The 21956-nt window shown below is 42.7% G+C and overlaps 1 protein-coding gene across 5 annotated transcripts in view; it reads left to right on the top strand.

The window, feature by feature from the left end:
• ESRP1 (epithelial splicing regulatory protein 1) overlaps positions 1-19132 on the top strand; it is a 94035-nt gene extending 74903 nt beyond the window's left edge. For 2 of the 5 annotated variants that reach the window (XM_038744763.1, XM_038744762.1), the window contains exons 14-16: positions 3917-4067; positions 7672-7781; positions 14493-19132. In XM_038744763.1, coding sequence (XP_038600691.1) covers positions 3917-4067; positions 7672-7746 — 226 coding nt within the window. In that variant the 3' untranslated portion in view covers positions 7747-7781; positions 14493-19132. The remainder of the gene's footprint in view (positions 1-3916; positions 4068-7671; positions 7782-14492) is intronic. The other 3 variants (XM_038744764.1, XM_038744767.1, XM_038744765.1) reach the window with 3 other exon arrangements.
• The last annotated feature ends 2824 nt before the right edge of the window (positions 19133-21956 follow it).

Here is a 21956-nt window from a genome sequence, read left to right as displayed (position 1 = left end):
GACTGGAAGATTCTGGGCACTTCATGACCTCAGACTGTTCAGATACTTGAACTTTAGACTTAAAAGTTAAAAGCCAACAAAATTCAGTGCTCATTCGGTGGCGCTCTACTTGATGTTGAACCACCTGAGAAAGTCATGGACTCGATTGGTGTAAACAGCTGGAGAAGCAGTGTGGCCTAATGGTTAGAGCTTAGGTCTGGGAGTTGGAAGGTTCTGGATTAGAAGCCAGCACTTACCTGTTCTGTCACCCTGGACAAGTCACTTAACTTCTCTGCCTCAGTTATCTCATCTGTAAAATGGGGATGAATGCTGTGAGCCCCATGTGGGAACAGGACTGTGTCCAGCCAGGTTAGCTTATATCTACCCCAGTGCTTAGTACAATACCTGACACATGGTAAGCACTTAAATGTCATTAAAAAAAGCAACACACACACACACACACACACCAGTTTTCGGGTGCAAACTGAGGGAAGGAGTAAGGTACAGAAGGGGTCTTTTCGGTGAGCAATCTCTATAGATGTCCCAATTTTGGCTTCAGTAGTTATTCTTAACCAAAAGTAAATCCTACCAAGGATTTCACACGGGCGTGACTGCATAGAAGCGTAACATATTTCTGTGAGCTTTAGGAAAAATAAGGTTTCAGTCTCTGAAGACTTTAGGTTGAACCACATAGAGTGTGGAGAACTCGCTTTCTCTCTCTCCCCATATATATATATATGCATATATATATATACACACACATATATACTTAAAAGTTAAAAGCCAACAAAATATGATGCTCATTCTGTATATATGTGTGTGTGTGTGTATATATATGTATATACCCTGTATATATGTATATATGTTTGTACGTATTTATTACTCTATTTTATTTATACATATTTATTCTATTTATTTTGTTTTGTTAATACGTTTTGTTTTTTTCTCTGTCTCCCCCTTCTAGACTGTGAGCCCGCTGTTGGGTAGGGACCGTCTCTATATGCTGCCAACTTGTACTTTCCAAGCGCTTAGTACAGTGCTCTGCACACACTAAGCGCTCAATAAATGCGATTGAATGAATGAAGAGGTGGGGTTTTTACCATTTTTATTAGCTTGTTGCTACTTGGTGAAAATATCTCAAGTTTTCTAATTCTGGCAATATAGTCACCTAGTCTAATGAATGGAATTTGCTTGGGGTTTTTTGATCTCTGATTCAGCTGGAGAAGAAGCCAGGGGCTGTTAAAACTAAAAACTTGTGGGAAATGGAGTTGCTGTGGTTTAGTGACTTGGATATTTGAGCGCCTTAAATTTTGGTCCAAAGGAGATATTTTCAGCCCCATAATATGGCCATCAAAATGGAAGGGGGAAAATCATGATCTCCCCACCCCCTTTTCTGCCCCTACCTCACTTGTGGTTGACACAGTAAGCGCTTAACAAATGCCATCATTATTATTATCTCCAAGACTATAGAGCCCAGCCCCGAGGAAAGAAGTGAAAAGTAGCTTTCCTGAAGCAACTATTGCCTAAAACCTGGAGATTGAGTGAATTTCCGGTCATTTCAATTTGGTTCCTTTTACTGTGACTCTCAATCTGGTACTGCCTTCAAATGTGTCATGAAACCTGAATATCTTGTGTTCACTAGCCGTTTTAGTGGAGTGCTCTTTAGCTTCCTATTAGGCTTAGAGCAGCTGTTATTTTTTTTTTTCCATTATCATTTACCATTTGCAACTTTAGTTGAACGTTCTACAATCCCCATTGTCCTTTTCTATCTAAACGTGATAATACACCTGGAAAGAAGAAGCTGTTTTCATTATTGCCAAGAGAAACTCAGCCTTGCATCTGGCCTCAGACAGTAGTATTTGAGTGCCTATGTCCAGAGCCCTGTAATGAGCTCTTGGGATAGTCAGTTGATTGTATTTATTGAGCACTTATTGTGTGCAGAGAACTGTACTGAGCTCTTGGGAGAGTACAATATGGGAGACATTCCTTGACCACACTCAGTACAATACAGGTAGAAGATTCGATCCCTGCCTCCAGGCAACTTACAATTTAACGTGGGAGATGTATGTAAAATTTACTAGTAGCGCGTAGTTCAGTGCCTGGCACATAGTGCTAAAATACTGTTTTTAAGAGAATGGGGAAGAAGTTTTTCAAATTGGACTCTTGTACGTATTTGCAGTGAACGGTTTGGGTTGTGCGTGCCAGACTGTTAAATAGGTGGGATCTGGGGGAAAATAAAAACTAAGGACAGCCTCTGAGAGGAGGTGGCATTTCAGTGCTCTGTACACAGTAAGCGCTTAAATACAATAGAATGAATGAATAAGGGCCTTGAATGTGGGAGCCCTGTGGCCTGGTGATTTGAAAGCGGAGGGCCTGGGATTCCCAAGCAGGAGGGAGAAAGGAGCTGAGCTGGGGGTGGAGGTAGGAGAGACGAGAATGACAGCTTGGGAGGAACAGAGTTTGGGATGGAGTAGAGTAGGAGAGAATTGGGAAATATTTTCTTAAGCGGTCGGGAACTATTTTTTTGAAAGTAGTGATCCCCTCTTCCTCCTCCTCATTACCCTTCTCACCCTCATGGAGTAGACCTCAAAGTGCCTAAGGCTGATTCAGACGTGTGTTCTTTCACTAGGATGTTGCCTGCCTGTTTCTCCTATAAAGTGGAAACATCTGCTCCTTAACTCAGCTGAGCAAGCACTAATTAATCATAAAAATAGGAAATCAGAAATCAAAACACCAACTCTAACGTTGAGCCCCCCAGGGTTAAGTACTGTATAAACACAAGTTGCTAACGCATTTTAAAAATACTGCATCTGTGAGAGTCTGCTCAGATCAGGGGGGCTCTATTTGTAAATGCTGCCTTAGTGAAGTGGTGGGTGTAATGAATCCAGGGACCCTGCCTTCAAAAGTAGTGCCGCCCGGCCTTACGCTGTCTAGGACTGTGACTGGACCGGGTCCCAGAAGTGTTTGTCGAGTAGAGGTAAGGAGGAGTGTGGTCTAGTGAGTAGAGTATGGGCTTGGGAGTTAGAGGGACCGGAGTAGTAGACCTGTTTCTGCCTGTGTAACCCTGGGCAACCTCACAACTTCCCGTGGGCCTTAGTTTCCTCATTTGTAAAATGGGGGTTAAGACGTGAGCCCCGTGGAGGACGTGAACTGTGTCCATCCTGATTAGCTTGTATCAATCCCAGTGTTTGGTACAGTGCCTCGCCCATAGGAAGTGCTTAATAAATACTGTGTTTTGAGGGGTTTTGCTTTTTATTTTTTTTAAGGTATAGCCCCACATTCCTAAGGCCCTCTTGTTTCATTCAACCCATGTCAAATCCTACCATGTCAACCCAAGCACCTTCCTTTGAATATCGTTTCTCTCCAAGTCCCTCTGGAGAGAATGTTTGGCGTGATTAGTGATTGGCTGGCTATTATTGTTCAAATGAATTGGAAATGGTGTTCACTGCCTGTGAGGTTTCCATGATCCCAGTGGAGAAAGTAGAGCACTTGGGTCTGTACCCTTTAGGGTCACCCCACCCTCAGCTTCATTGCACTTATGTATATATCCATAATCTATTTTATATCCATCTAATCCTCCACCACCACCCCCAGGCTGTGAGCTCCTTATGGGCAGGGAACGTGTCTACCAACTCTGTTATATCATACTGTCCCAAGCACTTACCAGATACTATTGATCAATCTAAATAAAGCAACTGTTTTCCTGCTTCTGAGTGGGCAGGGAACCCATTTTTAGCTATCACTTCTCTCCCCGATGTATCGGCTGCCTGGGAATGAGGAGCAGGGCTGCTCCGTCCATCTGCCTCGGGCAAGAAGGATGCTCTACCTCAAGCAGAAATGTGGAGAATTTTTTTTTCTTACTCCTTAAGTTATTATACATTTAGAGTATTTGGCATGATAAGTTCCTGTTGGTTCACTGTGCTTTTTCTTCCTCTAGCCCGCCAGGTTCGCCTAGTAATCTTGGCTACTTTCCTACAGCTGCTAATGCTAGCGGCATCTCTCCCCAGCATGGCGCGGTGGTCAGAATGCAGGGCCTGGCCTACAATACTGGAGTTAAGGAAATTCTTAACTTCTTCCAAGGTTATCAGGTCAGTAGCTCTAAGAAGACAATCCTTTAGTGCCCCTATTGCTTCGGTAAATTGGTTTACTCAACACGAAGGCCAGGAAGTGAGGGATGGTAATGGTGAGCCTCTGGAGACCAGGCATGTATGTGTATAACCTGTATCTATCCATGAAAATGGGGTTCAAGCGTTCTACCCTGTCCTCTTAGACCGCTGCTGTTCTCTTTGAAAACTGAACCATGTCTGTCTCTCTCTGCTGTACGGGGAGTGTTGAAACATAAAACACAGAGTTTGGCTTTTCCTATCAGGCCAGTGGCCCAGCCAGATCATTTTTCTCCCCCAACTGGTTGTATCAAAGGATGCTTGTTCTTTGTAATAGTGTCCTTCTGTTCCCCTAAATTGTGTTAACAATGAACAAGTTTGACTAGTAAATTCAGGAAACCTCGTTAAACCAGAGAAGCGGAGAAGAACCCTGGGATTTTGTTGCTTATTGTACAAGACTCACCTCTTTAGAAGTCTTAAAGCTGGGAGAGATTTTTAGATGACCGCACCAGAAGGCTGGGAAAATTGGTTGCTACTCGTGAGTGTGGACTTCTCCTCTGAGAATGCTTTGTGATTCTTGGAATTCCTGATCACCCCAAATCATCCCTTTCATGGTAGTCGTCTGGGTGTTTCCTCGTTTCCACATGCTCATCCCTTCATCGTGGAATCTGGAGCTGGAGTGCCGCGGTGGGGAGAGAGCGGCCCATCTCTGGATGAGTGAGCAGATTTTAGCACTTTCTTCCAAATTGAGCTTTCTGGTAATCAGATTTCTAGCCTTCCTAATCTCTTTGCTACTGCAAAATTGAAAAAACAATCACTCCTTATTTTGAACTGAAACACAAATTTTAGAGTTTTGGCAGGGCTGAACTTTTTCAGCCTTGTGATTGATCAAGGACAGAAACAAGAGAAGTCAAAGTTCTCAAGAACGAAACCGGAGGGACTTGAGTCTCGGTACTATCGTGCTTTCCTCCGAGCACAGGCTAATGTAAAGATTCCTGGGACTCCCTTGAAACTTGAGTCCCTCAAACAGTCCTGCGCACCACAGTCAGCAGATTTGTCAGAACAATGGTGCCTGTAGTGTATCTTGAAGACACGTTCCATCTTGAGAATAAAGTCCACGATGAAACCACACAAGCTCAAAAGGTGTAGTTCAAAGCTGTTTTGTTTTCCATCTGCTTGAGTTCCTGTTTCTACCTCTGTTGCTCCCCATCCAGTGCTGTCACAAACCAAAACTAACGGGAGCATGGAGGCAGTACATGCACGGCAACCCAGAGTGGAACTATACTAAAGACACTTAATTTCCTAACCATCTCCTTTCGATTCGCTCCCTAATGTAGTTTCCAAAGCCTGTACAGGATAGAAAGTAAGAGAATTGTTCTCCCTTTTGCTTGAAATCTTTTGTTTTTATTGAATCTTCAGGGAAATTCATTATTAGGTGCAAGCTGAAGAAAAGAGGAAAACTTGACCAGAAATTATAGATTCTGGTGCTTATTTGCTACAGAGGAATTTGTCAGGAGTTTGTCAGGATTTTTTTTTTGATGTAGGACCTAGAAGTTTTATTGTTTTTTGGCGTAGCTTTTGTCCTACATTTGAGTAGAGCACAGTTAAAACTCAGGTCCAATCTGGGGATCAGTTTTATCTGAAAGTGTATTTCTTTCTTCATTGTTTCAAGACCATCTTGCTTAAATTCAGTTAATTTACTTAATAACTTAATTAAGTTAAGTACATTAATTAAGTACATTTACTTAATGTACTATAGCCTGGGAAGGATTTCGTCATTCCAACCCTGAATAAAGATCATTCCTAGTAATTAGATTAGTTGGATGAACTAGATGTCCTATTTGCCTTGAACTAATTCTTCTAGGAGTAGCCTGAAGAGAGCATTCCAGGAGGACTGAAACCATCTGGTAGGGTTTGACCAATTTAAATGAGATTATGTGGCCAGAAGCTTTTTTTTATTTCCCCTCTGAGGGTGGGGGCGGTGAGCAATTAACTTAGATTTCTAAAGAGGAAGCATTTAAAAACTGAAACTTGAGGCCATCAGAGGATGAATATTATGGATTCTGCATGACATTTAACTATCAATTCTTCAGAGTTTATTCCCCATAATAACAACTTTCTCCAAAAGGCTCTGAGACCTGTGCAACATTTGGGATTTCTCTACTTCATTTCTTTTTTCACTTTCCTTTCAGCTTATGCTTCTGTCCATGAGGGTCACATGCCTTGGCTCCAGATGTTCTCAGGAACACGGCAGTTGCTTCTGAGAAGCGATTTTTTTTTTTGTTAGCCTGACATTATGAGATTCAAAATTTTGAAAACAAGATTGAAACACCAATAGACATTTTATTCTAAAAGAGTCAATGGTTTAGTGCACTCCTTCTCCAGATGAAAGTGTACGTTGTGTTTATATTTCATAGATGGGTGTCCCTGATGCCCATCAGCATGTCTGTTGCCTTGCAATAGCCCTTTCTACAAAGTTGGTTGTCAGTTGAACTCATGTGAGCAAATCATGGGGTTTTTTTGTTTTGTTATTTCGTCCTTGAGCATTACAGCTTGATATGTTCATTTGCATTGTTGATCTTATATAGTGCTCAAAAACTAGGGTGTTTACACTTGGAAATTTTGATACTTCATCCGAACTCTCTGGGGAAATATGAGTTGTTTTGTTTTGATTATAGGTGCATATCCACTTTTTGTTAGCTTAAAGATAGTCATTTCAAGTAAGTCTGGAGGAGCTTAATGATCGGTTTTTTAATACACTGCTCTGCACAGAGTAAGCGCTTGCATACCATTGACTTATGGGAGGAAGAATTTGGAGGATCAGAGCTCAGGGTCTCTTGGATTTACTTTTTTTTTTCCATCCCACTCCTATGCTCTTGAGTGCAAAAACCTGCCTCAGTTCCTTGCCCATTTGAAAATGGAGGTGAAAGAATATGAGAGAATATTCAGAAAAATTAGTTCATAGCTACAAACCTGTTGGAAATCCATCATTGAATTATTTTGCCACTAAAATTCATTTGTAAGCCTGTATGACTTGTCCTTCTATTCAAATGGGCTGTTATCAAGTTCCCTTTAATAGTTTATTACATCTCATTTCTTTCTTAGTTTGAGGTGATCTTGTTTTATGCACAGGTAGGCTTTGAATATGATGAACCTACACAATCTTTTGAGCCACTTTTGCAGCCAAACAGCAAGTTTTTTTTTTCTTTCCTGTTTATAGACCCAAGGCATTATTTGGTACTGACTCTTGCCTTCAGAATTGCTAGCGATGCTGCGTTAGCCTTGTTTGGGTAGCACTTCTGGAGTGATTCTGTGTCAGACAAGACTTCCAGAGCCTAATGGACGTGGTTTCCAAGAGGAGGTTGGATTATTTTTACTCACTGTAGCAAGCAGCTGCCCTATTGACCTAGGACTAAATAGTAGGAGATATGAATCACTTCAGGACATTCCTCCCTGTGACCTGGGGTCTCGATGCCTTGGTTCATGGTGAGACAGTTGGAACGGTAGGGGAACAGAGGTGTTCGGAACACGAACGACAGCAGTGGATTTAGTGCCCTTCTGATTGCATCTGTTTTAACTTACGTTCTAGTATGCAGCAGAAGATGGACTTGTACACACAAGTGATCAAGCCAGGACCCTGCCCAAAGATTGGGTTTGTATTTAAGGGCCCCAGCAGTTAGATCATCCTCAGAAGAGAAGGTAAGGCTTTGATGTGTGGTCATCTCTTTCACTGGAAGATGTGGCGTCGGAATTCAAGTACTGAAGAGTCATGGAAGTGAGGCAGATCAAATGCTCATATCTTTGGTTCGGAGAGCTTCACAGAGCAGTGTAAGGAAGGAATGGAGATTACAGCCACACATGAAAGATATAATCGAGGGTGGATTTTTGTTGTTTTATATTTTGATAGTAACTTTTTTTTTTCCTCTGGTGGTTTGGATACTTAGAACCCTAGACCAAGGGTCAGCAAGTGGTGTGACAACCCATTGAGGCAGGCGGGAAGGCTTCTTCGGCATTGACAGTGATGCTTTCTGATAGGAGAGTTCACTCCAGAGATCCATGCTGCTATATAGGTTGCCAGGATGGAAAATGTGACTCCCCCTGGGAGCCTACTGTATGCCCTGTCCTCTTGGATCTCTCCCAAACGATTTGGTATTTTCTTTTGTTCGCTGCCGTCTTGCAGGCGTGGGTATTGTTTAAGAAGTCTTTGGATAGAAAAGAAATGGGTGATAAATCACCCATTGTGAACTGTGTCTAAACTTGGAAGAGAAAATGGTCTTGGAAGGCTCCTTCAGGTGCTTTTCTGGTTTTCTAACTGTTAATCCACATGCCATCTGTGAATAAGACAGGTAGAGAAATGACACAATGAAATTCAGTGATTTACGGAGGAAGTGGCGTGGCTTGGAACTTCTCCAACGTGGCTCGGTTATTGTAGGGAGTGACTGCATGGCTAGGTGACGGTGGTCTCCTCAAAGTGATGCCCTGGAGGCCCAGGCTGTCTGTTTTCCCTGTACAGGAGCTTGGGGAAGTGGGTCATGGGGAAGTGCAAGCACAATTCAGAAGTTCTGACCTAAGATCCCCCCCGACTCTTTTTCTCACACCAGCTGTTCCAGGGGGTTTCCTACATTTCAGATTACTTGAGTAGGTTTCCCCCTTTAAGACCATACACCAGGCCTGGGAGCCTATGAGATCCTGCCTAACTTGAGTTTAGCGAATTTGTGATTTTTTGCAAAGGCGGCAGCTTTTGGAGAGGGTATCAGTTTATTTGTACCAAGGTTGATGCCATTTCTGAAAAGAGAAATAGCTGGATTAATAGTTTGAATGAGCATCAAAGAGTACTTGCTTTGTGCAGAGCTTAGGAGAGTACAATACAGAAGCATTGCCTAGTGGCAAGGGCTTGGGAATCAGAGGACGAGGGTTCTAATTTCGGCTCCGTCACTTTGCTGCTATGTGACCTTGAGCAAGTCACTTCACTTCTCTGTGCCTCAGTTACCTCACCTGTAAAATGGGGTTAAGACTGTGAGCCCCACGTGGGACAGCCTGATTACCTTGTATCTACCCCAGTACTTAGAATAGTGCTTGGCACAGAGTAAGCGCATAACAAATACCATCATTATTATTATTATTAATTATTATTACACTTCTGCACTAGCATCTTATTGCAATGTTCTCTTCTCTGGTGTGTCCAATACAGCTTGGGATGAGGAAGGCATTTCAGTTTTGAGGCTGACTTCGGGGCCTGCTGCAGGCTGTACTGAACCTAGGACGAGAAGCGGAGCAGCGTGGCCTAATGGGAAAGACTGTGGGCCTCGGAGTCAGAGGACCTGGGTTCTAATCCCAGCTTCTGTGTGACCTTGGGCAAGTCACTTCACTTCCCTCTGCCCCAGTTACCTCGTTTGCAACATGGGGATTAAGACCATGAGCCCTATGTGGGACCGGAATTACCCTGGTTATCTTGCATCTATCCCGGTGCTTAGTACAATGCCTGGCACGTAGTAAGCGCTTAGTAAATACCATTAAAAAAAAGTCTTTCTTCGTGACACTGTTCCCTGGGGCTCAGAAGGATGATGATAGAGGTAGGGAGTATGGTGCCCATTTTCAGCCACACCTCAGGAGTGACCTCGTCTTTCCCAGTTCTTCAGGTTCCCTGCAGCTGTGCCCGTGCCAAGCTATGCACATCATCCTACCTCTTCCCGAGCCACTAATCGTGGGCTCTAATGTGCCCTCCTCCCCGCTTGCCAGAATTTTCCCGGCCTCTCCCTTTTAGACTGTGAGCCCACTGTTGGGTAGGGACTGTCTCTATATGTTGCCAACTTGTACTTCCCAAGCGCTTAGTACAGTGCTCTGTACACAGTAAGCGCTCAATAAATACGATTGATTGATTAAACGACGAGAGGGAAGGAGCAGAGAGAGGGTGGGGAATCGGCAGAGTGGTGGATGAAGTCTGTCTTGCCCACTAGACTGTAAGCTTGTTGTGGGCAGAGAATGCGTCTGTTTATTGTTGCATTGTACTCTCCCAGACGCTCAGTACAGTGTTCTGTACACGGTTAAGTGCTCAATATGACTACTGAGCCACTAAGGGGGTGGAAATCCATCTGGGATCTGTCGACACTGAACTAAGTGCTCGAACGCTGTAAGGCTGTAAGGGGTTGGTACTTGTCATGGTTGCCAGATGACGAGGTAAAGGGATGTGTGGCGGCCAGCACTAATCAATCAATCGTATTTATTGAGCGCTTATTGTGTGCAGAGCACTGTACTATGCACTTGGGAAGTACAAATTGGCAACACATAGAGACGGTCCCTACCCAACTGGGGGCTCACAGTCTAGAAGGGGGAGACAGAGAACGAAACAAAACATACTAACAAAATAAAATAAATAGAATAGATATGTACAAGTAAAATAAATAGAGTAATAAATACGGACAAACATATATACATATATACAGACCCACCACACCCAGACTTGACGGTTCAGCTGTTGGGCTAGCTCAGGGCACACCCAATTCTCCGAAACTAAGGTCGGCAGTGCTGGCAGGTTGGAACTTGGGAGACTGTGTGGGCTTGCGAAAACCCACGCGCTTGGAAGACAAGGGCAGCTGGTTGATTTCGATCTCTCAGTGGTATTTAGTGAGCGCTCGCTGTGTGCCCAGCACTGTACTGAGCGCTTGGGAGAGTACAGCGTGACAGAATTGGCAGAGCCGCTCCCTGCCCACAATAAGCTTACAGTCTGGAGGGGGAGCAGACATTCATATTTGTCACTAATGAGCTGAGAAATGTCTTGGATTCTTTTAGACTGTGAGCCCACTGTTGGGTAGGGACTGTCTCTATATGTTGCCAACTTGTACTTCCCAAGCGCTTAGTACAGTGCTCTGCACACAGTAAGCGCTCAATAAATACGATTGATGATGATGATGATCTCGAGTGGACATTGTGACTGAGCCCCCTTTTTCTTCTCCTCCTCCCCATCCCCCCCGCTCTACCTCCTTCCCCTCCCCACAGCACCTGTATATAATAATAATAATAGCATTTATTAAGCACTTACTATGTGCAAAGCACTGTTCTAAGCGCTGGAGAGGTTACAAAGTGATCAGGTTGTCCCGAGTGGGGCTCACAGTCTTAATCCCATTTAACAGATGAGGTAACTGAGGCACAGAGAAGTTAAGTGACTTGCCCAAAGTCACACAGCTGACAATTGGCGAAGCCAGGATTTGAATCCATGACCTCTGACTCCAAAGCCCGGGCTCTTTCCACTGAGCCGCTCTGTATATCTGTTTGTACAGATTTATTACTCTATTTTACTTGTGCGTATTTACTATTCTTTTTATTTTGTTAATGGTGTGCATTTAGCTTGAATTCTATTTGATCTGACGATTTGACACCCATCCACATGTTTTGTTGCCTGCTTCACCCTTCTAGACTGTCTTCCCCATTGTTGGGTTGGGACCGTCTCTATATGTTGCCGACTTGTACTTCCCAGGTGCTTAGTCCAGTGTTCCGCACACAGGAAGCAGTCAATAAATACGATTGAATGAATGAATTTTCCTAGTTGAACAGAAAATGTTTCCATTCAGTCCTAATTGCTTGAGATGAGGAAAGTAACCAATGGTCAATTCAGTAATCCAGGGATTCCCAGGCCTTTTTAAATACAATTTTTTAAAAATACCAGTAACTGCACTGTTCTGTTGTAGCACGAGGGCTCTATTTTTGGCAAATTGTGCATTAAGGAAAACTCCCAATGTAGTACATAAGCTTGACGGCCCTCAAAACACAAATACACTTACACACCCACCCTTCTCCCCCAACCCACCGTTTCTTCCAAGCACTTAGTACAGTGCCCTGCACAAAATAAGCAGTCAATAAATACCCTGGATTTTAACATCACATCACATTCTACCCAGGTAGTATATTGTCAGGGGATTCCCTAATTTTTTTACAGTGTTATTACCAAAATGCTTAGCCAAAAATAAGTGTTCATGAAGGACTGTGATTGGCAGTCTCCTAATGTGAGTCTCTCTAAATGGGGATCTTGTATTCTGTTCGGCACCGTCCACATGGTTGTGCCCCAAAGCTTACTTTTTTATTGAGATCTTCCTGGTTAATCGCTGAGAGACTGCACATGTAAACTCCTTTAGGGCAGGTAATGCATCTTTTGTTGTCCTCTTCTAAGAGCTCAGTACAGTGTTGTATGCTCAATAAATACCACTGGTCGATATGAGTTTCCATTAGTCTATTCCATTAGCTTTTGGAACAAAAGGTGGTGGCTACAAGCTATAAGCTAGCTTGCACATATTTACTATTCTATTTATTTTGTTAATGATGTGCATCTAGCTTTATTTCTATTTATTCTGATGACTTGACCCCTGTCCACATGTTTTGTTTTGTTGTCTGTCTCCCCCTTCTAGACTGTGAGCCTGTTGTTGGGTAGGTACCATCTCTATATGTTGCCAATTTGTACTTCCCAAGCGCTTAGTACAGTGCTCTGCACACAGCACTCAATAAATATGATTGAATTAATGAATGAACAAAAGTTACCCTGGGTCTGAAGGGAATGTCGTAGTGTTTGGTGTCGTCTGGGAGAGAGCCAACTGGAAGGCAACTTGAGTCTAAAGGGTTAGCAAGTATGTGGGAAGGGAAAATTGGTTTTGAGGCAGAGGTGTAATCCAGCCTTAAAACTGAACTTGAATCAGTGAATTGAATTTATTTAGCACTTCTCATAGCATACTATATTAAGTGTTTAGGAGAGTACAGTATGATAAATGTGGTTGACGAGACCCCTGCCTACACGGAGCTTACAGTCTAGAGGCAGAGACAAACATTAATGTAAATTACAGATAGGGGAAGATGGCCAAATATAAGGAGATGTACGTAAATGGTGTGGGACTGGGGTGAATATCAAGGGTTAAAGGGTACAGACCTAAGGGCATAGGTGCTGCAGAAGGGAAGGTGAGTAGGAGAAATAAGAGCTTAGTCAGGGAAAGATTCCTGAAGAGGTTATTTTTTTATTTCATTTTTTTAAAGTAAACCTGAAGATGAGGAGAGCAGTGGTATGTTTTATGAAGGGGGGACGAATTCCAGGTCAGAGGGAAGATGTGGGTAAGGAGCCTGTGGCGAAGTAGACAAGATTGAGCTACAGGGAGTAGGTTAGTGTTAAAGGGTGGGGAGAGCTGAAAGTACCTTAGAAGGGGTTTCTGTTTGTGAAGATGGATGGGAAATAATTGGAGTTTAAAGAGGAGTGAGGAGATGATTTTCTGGGGTTTTTTTGTTCCGTTTTGTCTTTAAGGAAAATGCAGGCCACAGAGTAGACAAGGGAGAAGTAGAGAGATCAGCAAGGAGGTTGATGCAGTAGTCAAGGCAGAATATTAAGTGCAAATTCCTGATGTGGGCATAGATACTTTTCCCTGAACCTTTTAAATTTCTAGCTCTGACTAAAATACTGATTTGGCTTGCTTTCATCTGAAAGAATACATATTTACTCCGAGTATGAAACGGCAATGAAAATTAGCATTGGTTTTAAGATGGAGGAAACCAGTTCAGACAAAATCAGGGAGGCCTCATGATTTTAATTAGAAATAGGGCCCACTGTGTGACACCATACCCCACTCTTTGGGCTACTGATCTTGCTGCCGTCAATTGTCTCTCTGCTAAAATACTGGTGACTATGGGAAAAGCAGGTGAAACTTTTTTCGGTTGGTAAGGTCTTCTCAGACTTGTAGTCTCAAAAAAAAAAAAAGAGTTGGCAGCTTCTGAAGGTTGGAGTTGCACATTATTGTGTAAAGAAAGCACCCTTTTCTTAGAGACACCCAACAAATCCTGTAACCACCTCTCCAGCAACCTGTGTGGCCTCTGTGTCTACTCAAGTCTTGCTTCCACTGTCACCCGTTCACTTGAAGGAAGTGAAATGGATACTAATATCTAGAATTGTAGCAACGCTAATGTCGTCAGTAGGCCAACAGCCTAGATGAAATGTCTTTTGGGCCCAGATCTTTTTGGGAAAGAAGTATAAAATGTAATCCCTGCCCCTAAGCTTAAAGTTTAATATTGTAAGAAACCAGGAAAAAAAATTGTTAAAACTCTCTGCTAGAGTAATCTTGTCTGCTGAAACTTAAGCCTAAAGTCACTGAGGGGAGGAAAAAATCAGAGGTTTTTGTTTTTATCATCACATCTTCCTTCATTTACTCCCATCAAAGAACTAACTTGGTAATAAGTGTGGATTTCAAGGGCTTCTTGGAACACAGCTATACTGTTACGGTGCATGAAATGAATCTTCCGTTAAGCTGTAGTGGTCACCCCTGGAGGATGCAGTGAGTTTCTGTGTGTCGTGTTTAAGAAGCAGTGCAATATTGTTAAGTCAGTCAAATGAGAGAGCAGAAGATTGTGTGTAATGTTCTCAAGTCTGTTGTGTGCTTTATGCAGATGTCTCCCGACTCTCTGATGTTTATGAACAACTACAGCCGGCTAAATGGAAATTCTGCTGTTCATCTCCCAATCGATGAAGCTGTACAGGAGAAAAATCACCCCCCTCTCCCCCACCCCCCACCCAGAAAATCGTCATTACTTGCATTTCCTTGATTGGGGGGACTGAAAAGAGCACCCTCCTTTCCTTCCCTTTCTCAGGCTGATACCACATATATACCCACACTTCTTCTCCAACCTACTTTGGAACCACTGAGCCTTCCCTTGAGGCATAGGAACCGATCACTGAACTTCTCTCTGAGATGCCGCACTGAGCAACTTGATTTTTTTAAAAAAGGCAATGATCTGCTTAACCTGGTACATCTTTAAAATGAACATTTCCGAATAGCAAAACTTCTGTCAATCCAATTTGCTCAGGAGGTCTTCTGTTTTAGGGCTTTGTGCATTTGATACTTTATAGAAAAATTTTCTTACACTTTTGGGTTGGAATTCTCTTTCTTTTCCCAGCAATCTTAAAAAAAATTCCCTCTGGGAAATACAGATTGTACTTCTTGATAGATTCTGACTGGGCTTGAATTTTTGTAAGTGTAGATATTGTTGAGAGATCTTACATAAGCAAAGAGACTGCGTCTCTCCACAAAATAAGCATGTAAAGGATCACCGTTTTCTCTCCTTGTAATGTTGTATGTCTGACAATTTCTTAATGGGTTTTGCAGGAAATTCCTAACTTCTGTGGCTTACTCTTGAAAAGGCACTTATCTATGTGCTCTTCTTATCCAGTCTGGATGGGCTAAACGATATCCATAGGGACGTGTCGTAAATACCTCCAACGAACTTCAAGGGGCTGAGTTTTTGGCACCTTGAAAATATGTTAGGTCACCTATTCAGATTTTTGTTGATATCCAGAATTGGTCCCCATCTTCGTGATGATCCATATATCTGGGTTCCATTTCTAGACTCATTTGAGAGGAATGATCTTACAAAATCTTCTCATAAAATGCCTTTCAGATAACAGACAGAGGATTCAATAGCCCTCAAACTCCTCATCTGTAGGATAAGGGTAGATTTGTGAAACTTCACATACTCTATCACTGCTATAGTTGCTTTGAGGATTCAGTTCCAATGACTGCAAAGCTGATAGACTTTTGTGCTAATTTAATGTTCGTGGACAACTCAGTTTGGGGATGCAAGGGACTCACAAATCACAGGCAATATTCATGGTCAGTGAATGGGACAATCATATTTTTGTGTAAGAATTGAATTGACCATAATCCTGCGTTACAGGTTTACTTGGTATTGCTAAGTAGCTCTTGTGTCTTCTAAGCACTGGTGGGGCAAAGTAGAAAAAGGAAAAATTACTATCTGTTGCTAAGGCAGAGAGAAATTCTCTAAGATGAAAAGGTTTAGGCAAATTCTGATTTAACTTTAAGCAAATTTTTGTTTTTCAAGGCTGGCATGAAGCAGTCCTAACGGAGAACACAAAGTACTCATTCTTTCTAAGTTAGAGACATACAGGAGGAAGTATTCATTTTTGAGAAGACAAACCAACAAAAATACAGCATGAATATGAAGTGCCCTATTTTTAAAATATGATTTTGGAGAGTGGATGTTTTAGATGATTAAAAGCCAAGAGCCTCTGCTTAACAAAATATCCTATTGCCTCACCTCTGTCTGGCAGAAATAAAAAAAAAAATGCCATAGTTGATGGATCATAATGTCTCCTGAATTAAAAAGTGCCTAGCGAATTGATGTGATAAAAATATCGGTTTAGAACAGCGGGACACGTGGCTAAAATGGTCTTACCAAAACTCAAAGCAATCCCCTGGCATCCCAAATATCTCCGATTTAATGAACCGACACGGTGTGTATCATTGAAAACTCTGAAACATCTTCCAGTGTAAACTACTCTATTCTCTGGAAGCCAGGATCAGTTTACCTTTCAAAGATGGAGAAGCATTAAGGGGGTCGTTTCTGAAAGGAAAACTGGCTGTCACCTTTCACTCGGGCTGCTGAGCCCAAGAATCATGGCTATTGCTTGCCCTGTAAGTAAGAGTTATTTGGCGTAACTTTTGTAAGGTATTTTCTGAGACAGGAATGGGAAAATGGTGTATCTATCGGAATCGAAGCCTTGGGAAGATTTAAGGAATCTCAAGTTTCTTACTCATAAACTGACTTGTATTTCTTTGGGCTACTACTTTTGTAGGTCATCGCAGCATGCCAATATGCCAGTGGTTTTCTTTAGAACTAAGGCATTCAGAGGTGACTAGAAAGTTGCCCGCGTGGAGAATTTTATTAAGATGTGCGCCTGTTTACAAACCATTATGCTTTTACTGTGCACGGTTGCATATTCAAAACCAATCTGGATTTCTTAAATCTGTGTTTGAACAGGCAGATCTCCAGAAGGTTTAAATAGCTATTACCCCTAGTTACGGAGCTGAGAGGCTTTAATCGATGGAACATACTTGCTGTTTAAGATTCAGAAGATGGCAAAACAGGTCTAGAGATAAAGGGACATTCCCTCTACCTCCTGTCATTTTGTGTCTTTACTTTGAAGTTCGTTAAGCATGAGCTGTTATGTAGTCAGAGCTTTTATTTTGCATTCTATTTTTTATGGTTTGTAGTCGACTCTAAACCCTCCCTGAATGAAACGGATTTTTGTACTTAAATATTTATAGAGAAATGATTTTAAAAGTAGTCTTAAAAGATCCCACTTGGAGGTCTACTGTTGAATTATTAGTTGCCTTCTGTGCCTGTCTATCTCATTCCAAAGCCATGAAGAAAGCTGTATTGATTCGCTTTGTTGGTTACATGTTTACAGTCTGAGCTCCAAAGTCCACTGTATCGTCTTGGTTTTGAGGCCTCCTCTACGCGAGGTCCAAGGACTCCTTTTTACTAGAGCATCGCATGTGTGTTGCCACTCCATTGCAAAACCAAGATAGATTTATTTATCTTTTCCCTGTGTCTCCTTACAGTTTTTGAGAGACTTACGGTGAGCCCGGTCCCCTCAGCCATCAGAGAACTCCCGGCAACTTGAGGGCGAGTTTTGTCTACACTCAGGTGGCAGTATTCTGAGCAACACGATTGGCAGGGAGTAGGCGCCGTACATTTTGGTGGAGCAATTTGCTGATCAAGCCAAATCCTCTAGCTTTTATGGCCTCTTTAGGCAGCACGCAGTTCTCTCGGCTCCTTGCTGCTCGCAAGCTGGCACTTTAAAATGTGAATTTAACATCAGATGTGCCTGTTCCCTTTCAGCCAAAGATGTATATTACGCTTATCGTCATTCCAGCATCTCCGTGTTTCCTGTCCGGAACTCTTTAGTTCAGTAATGGGGGGGAGAAAAAAAAAAAACACCTGACATCGGCACTGAAGAAGAGGCTTTTCGTTTAATGTTCTTATCCTTTTCCCCCTCTTCTCAGGTTCCCCACCTTCCGTTTATTCGTCAGTTCTACCCCCCGTTTAAAGGTTTGAAATTATTTAAAGCTGCAGAGTCACAACACTGGGGCTTCAAACCTTCCCAGTCTGACATTCCCTTAATATCTAAACCCTGCGAGGTTGTTTTTTTTTTAAGTCTGAGGGTAAACAGTGATCTTTAAGAAACGCAACTGAACTGAAAGTGCAACTTTTCTGTAAGCAAAACTCCTTTGTGAATTACTGAGCTAATGGCCAAAACACCCGAAAGACCAAAAAGGAAGTCACTACAGTACTTCCCCCACTTGGAACGGTAATTGACTATTGTGAGTTCAGATGTGACAATTTTGTATTTTGTGCCTTTAACCTTATTGCCTGTTTTGGACTTGGAAGAAATATTCTGTAATTTTTAATGTTGCAAGTGGCGTTATCTTGTTGGGGGCGGGTGGGGAGGGAGGGAATGAACATTATGTGCTGGATAGCAATAAATTGTAACTCAAATGTTTGTGCATACCGAAATAGCCATAAGCATTTATGTCTTTTCTGTTTGACAGCTTAATTGACAGTTATAACTTGCTAAAACATAGGGCTCTGATCAGTGTACTAGGTGGACAGGAGAAGCAAACACTGATGCAGTATATGAACAGTTAAGATAGTGTCGATGTTCTTTAGCACTAAGTGTGTTTAGCTGTGTTTATGCTACAGAAGTGCAATATTTGAAACACTGTAAATCTCTTAGAAAGTAGTTTGGCTGCATCATCTAACTCCAAAGAGGAAACCAGGTTTGATTAAACTAATTGCACATATCTCATTAAGTTACTCCTCTGTCTTACGCTTTGATGCAAATGTCTGTCAGGTAGATTGATGCAGATGCCTAGTGGCTGCTATTTTTGTTTATTTACCTTGCATTGTTTTTGATCATTAATGATTCGACTAGACAGTCAAAACAGTTTCCCCTCTTCATCTGGCCAGAACTGAACCTTAAAACTGCAGTAGGAAGGAAGAGGAAGATCCCTCTGTAGAGGAAAATTGAGTCCTGGCACTTAGTCAGAAAAGAGCATTCCTTATACTTGAGAAAAAAAAAATGCCTTAACATTCACACCACCTGCCCAGAACTTTGAAAGTCTTTAGAAGGCAGGTTTCATTAACACAAAAGCTATGTGTACTGATAACGATGTATTTTTTGTAGAATTGTTACATTTGATAATAAAAAAACTCCTGACTAATCTCAATGTTGGTTTTGATTTTTTTTTTTCATTTCTGCGATTGATAGGTTAATAAGCGGAAGGAGGAAACAAATCTCGTGGTATTCAGGTTCCCATATGTCGGGTCCGCTCCTGCAGTTCACTGGCTTTGGTCTCTGGAACCGTCATTGAGAAATGCAGAACTTTTCAAAGCTGTAACTGTCTGTCCGAAGTAGGTAAAAGAATAAGCCAGTTACACTGGCTACAAAGGCCCGGAGACGGCATTCATTCATTCAGTCGTATTTACCGAGCAGGGTTCTACTGAGGAGACCATCTAGTGCAAGAATAATAATAGTGATGGCATTTGTTAAGCGCTTACTACGTGCGAAGCACTGTTCTAAGCGCTGGAAGAAGGAGAGGGATCATACCCAGGAGCCCAGCGGAATCCACCAGCCATGACCCACACAGGCCTGTGCACTCATTCTTCCTTACTATATCCTCTACCCCATTTTTCTTGTTTCCTCTGCAGCTGCTATACAGGAACAAGTAGACAGCCGACAAGTAGACAGTAGAGAGAGAGAAAACACACAAAACACACACACAACACAAACACACCTCTCCCCCCACAAAAAAAGGCACGTGAGGAAGCAAAGAGGTGAAAGAGAATGAGGCATTATCAGCCAAAGAAATAAGGATGGGGTTGACGAGGAAAAGGACAATGAAAAGAGTAATAATAATAGCAATGGCATTTATTGAGCGCTTACTATGTGCAAAGCACTGTTCTAAGCGCTGGAGAGGTTACAAGGTGATCAGGTTGTCCCACGGGGGGAGCTCACAGTCTTCAGCCCCATTTTCCAGGTGAGGGAACTGAGGCCCAGAGTAGTGAATAATAATAATAATAATGGTATTTATTAAGTGCTTACTATGTGCAAAACACTGTTCTAAGCGCTGGGGAGGTTACAAGGTGATCAGGTTGTCCCACAGGGGGCTCACAGTTTTAATCCCCATTTTACAGATGAGGCAACTGAGGCACAGAGAAGTCAAGTGACTTGCCCAAAGTCACACAGCTGACAATTGGCGGAGAAGGGATTTGAACCCATGACCTCTGACTCCAAAGCCCGGGCTCTTTCCACTGAGCCACGCTGCTTCTCTAAATCAGGGAGCTAAGGTAGGAGAGGCCGAGGTGATTGAATGCCTCACAGCTGATGGAAAGGAATTTGTGGAGGTGGATGGACGAGAGGGAATAGACAAGTAAACGCTTAGAACAGTGCTTGGCACATGGTAAGTGCTTAACAAATGCCATCACTATTATTATTGGGGGCATAAGCTAAAGTAGAGGAGCAACGTGGCCTAGTGGAAAGAGCACAGGTCTGGGAATCAGAGGATCTGGGTTCTAATCCTGGATCTGCCACATCTGCTGTGTGACCTTGGGTAAGTCATTTAACTACTCTGTGCCGGTTTCCTCATCTGTAAAATGGGAATTAAATTATGTACCTTCGTTCAATTGTATTGAGCACTCACTGTCTGCAGAGCACTGTGCTGAGTGTTTGGGAGAGTACAATGTAACAAAAAGCAAGCACATTCCCTGCCCACAGTGAGCTTACTGCTTCTTTGAGCCCCGTGTGGGATAGGGGCTGGCTGACCTGATTACCTTGGTATGGTCCTTGTACCCGCTTGTAGTAAGTGTCATTATTATTAGAATTACGGGAAAAATAGGATAGTTGAAAAAATAAGGCAGGGAAGGTACAAGTCGGGGGATAGTAGAAAATGGATGACAGGTGAAGGATGACTGAGGTGGGAGGAGGAAAAAAAATCTTCCCCTTCTAGACTGTGAGCCCGTTGGCGGGTAGGGACCGTCTCTATATGTTGCCGCCTTGTACTTCCCAAGCGCTTAGTACAGTGCTCTGCACACAGTAAGTGCTCAATAAATACGATTGAATGAATGAAAGAAAAGAGGGTTAGGGAGGGGAGGTAGCAGTTTGGGAAAAATCCAGAGAGTTAGGGGGAACTGCAGGGGAGGAGATGACATATTTCCATCACGTAGCTAAGCCAAGTAGAGAATGAGTATTTATTTCTTTTAGAGTTCACGTATAAATGAACGTCATGATGAGAGAAATTTACTGCATCAGTGTTATTGAGCACTTACCGTGTTCAGAGCACTGTGCTAAGTGCTGGGGAGAATCCAATACAACGGTTGGGAGACATCATCATCATCAATCATATTTATTGAGCGCTTACTGTGTGCAGAGCACTGTACTAAGCGCTTGGGAAGTACAAATTGGCAACATACAGAGACAGTCCCTACCCAACAGCGGGCTCACAGTCTAAAAGGGGGAGACAAAACCAAACATACTAACAAAATAAAATAAATAGAATAGATATGTACAAGTAAAATAAATAATAGATATGTACATAACTGCCGTGGGGCCGGGAGTCTTCTAGACTGTGAGCCCACTTTTGGGTAGGGACCGTCTCTATATGTTGCCAACTTGGACTTCCCAAGCGCTTAGTACAGTGCTCTGCACACAGTAAGCGCTCAATAAATACGATTGATTGAGCGGGGATGAACAAAGGGAGCAAGTCAGATGCAAAAGGGAGTGGGAGAGGAAGAAAGGGGGACTTAAGTAAAGGCCTCTTGGAGGAGATGTGCCCTCAATAAGGCTTTGAAGCAGGAGAATGTAATTGTCAGATTTGAGGACGGAGGGCATTCCAAGCCCAGAGACGGGATGTGGGTGAGGGCTCGGCGGTCCAGTGAAAAGAGGAGTGAAGTGTGCACTCTGGGGTGGAGGAGGAGAGCAGCAAGGTGAGCTAAGAGAGGGCAAGGAGATGGTGAGGAATTTTTTAAAGCCGATGGATGCCGAGGTGGATGGGC

Source organism: Tachyglossus aculeatus, chromosome 4 (genome assembly GCF_015852505.1).
Source record: "Tachyglossus aculeatus isolate mTacAcu1 chromosome 4, mTacAcu1.pri, whole genome shotgun sequence".
In the NCBI taxonomy this organism is placed as follows: domain Eukaryota; kingdom Metazoa; phylum Chordata; class Mammalia; order Monotremata; family Tachyglossidae; genus Tachyglossus; species Tachyglossus aculeatus.
Note: the sequence above shows the minus strand (reverse complement) of the source record. Positions and strands in the feature narration are given on the sequence as shown.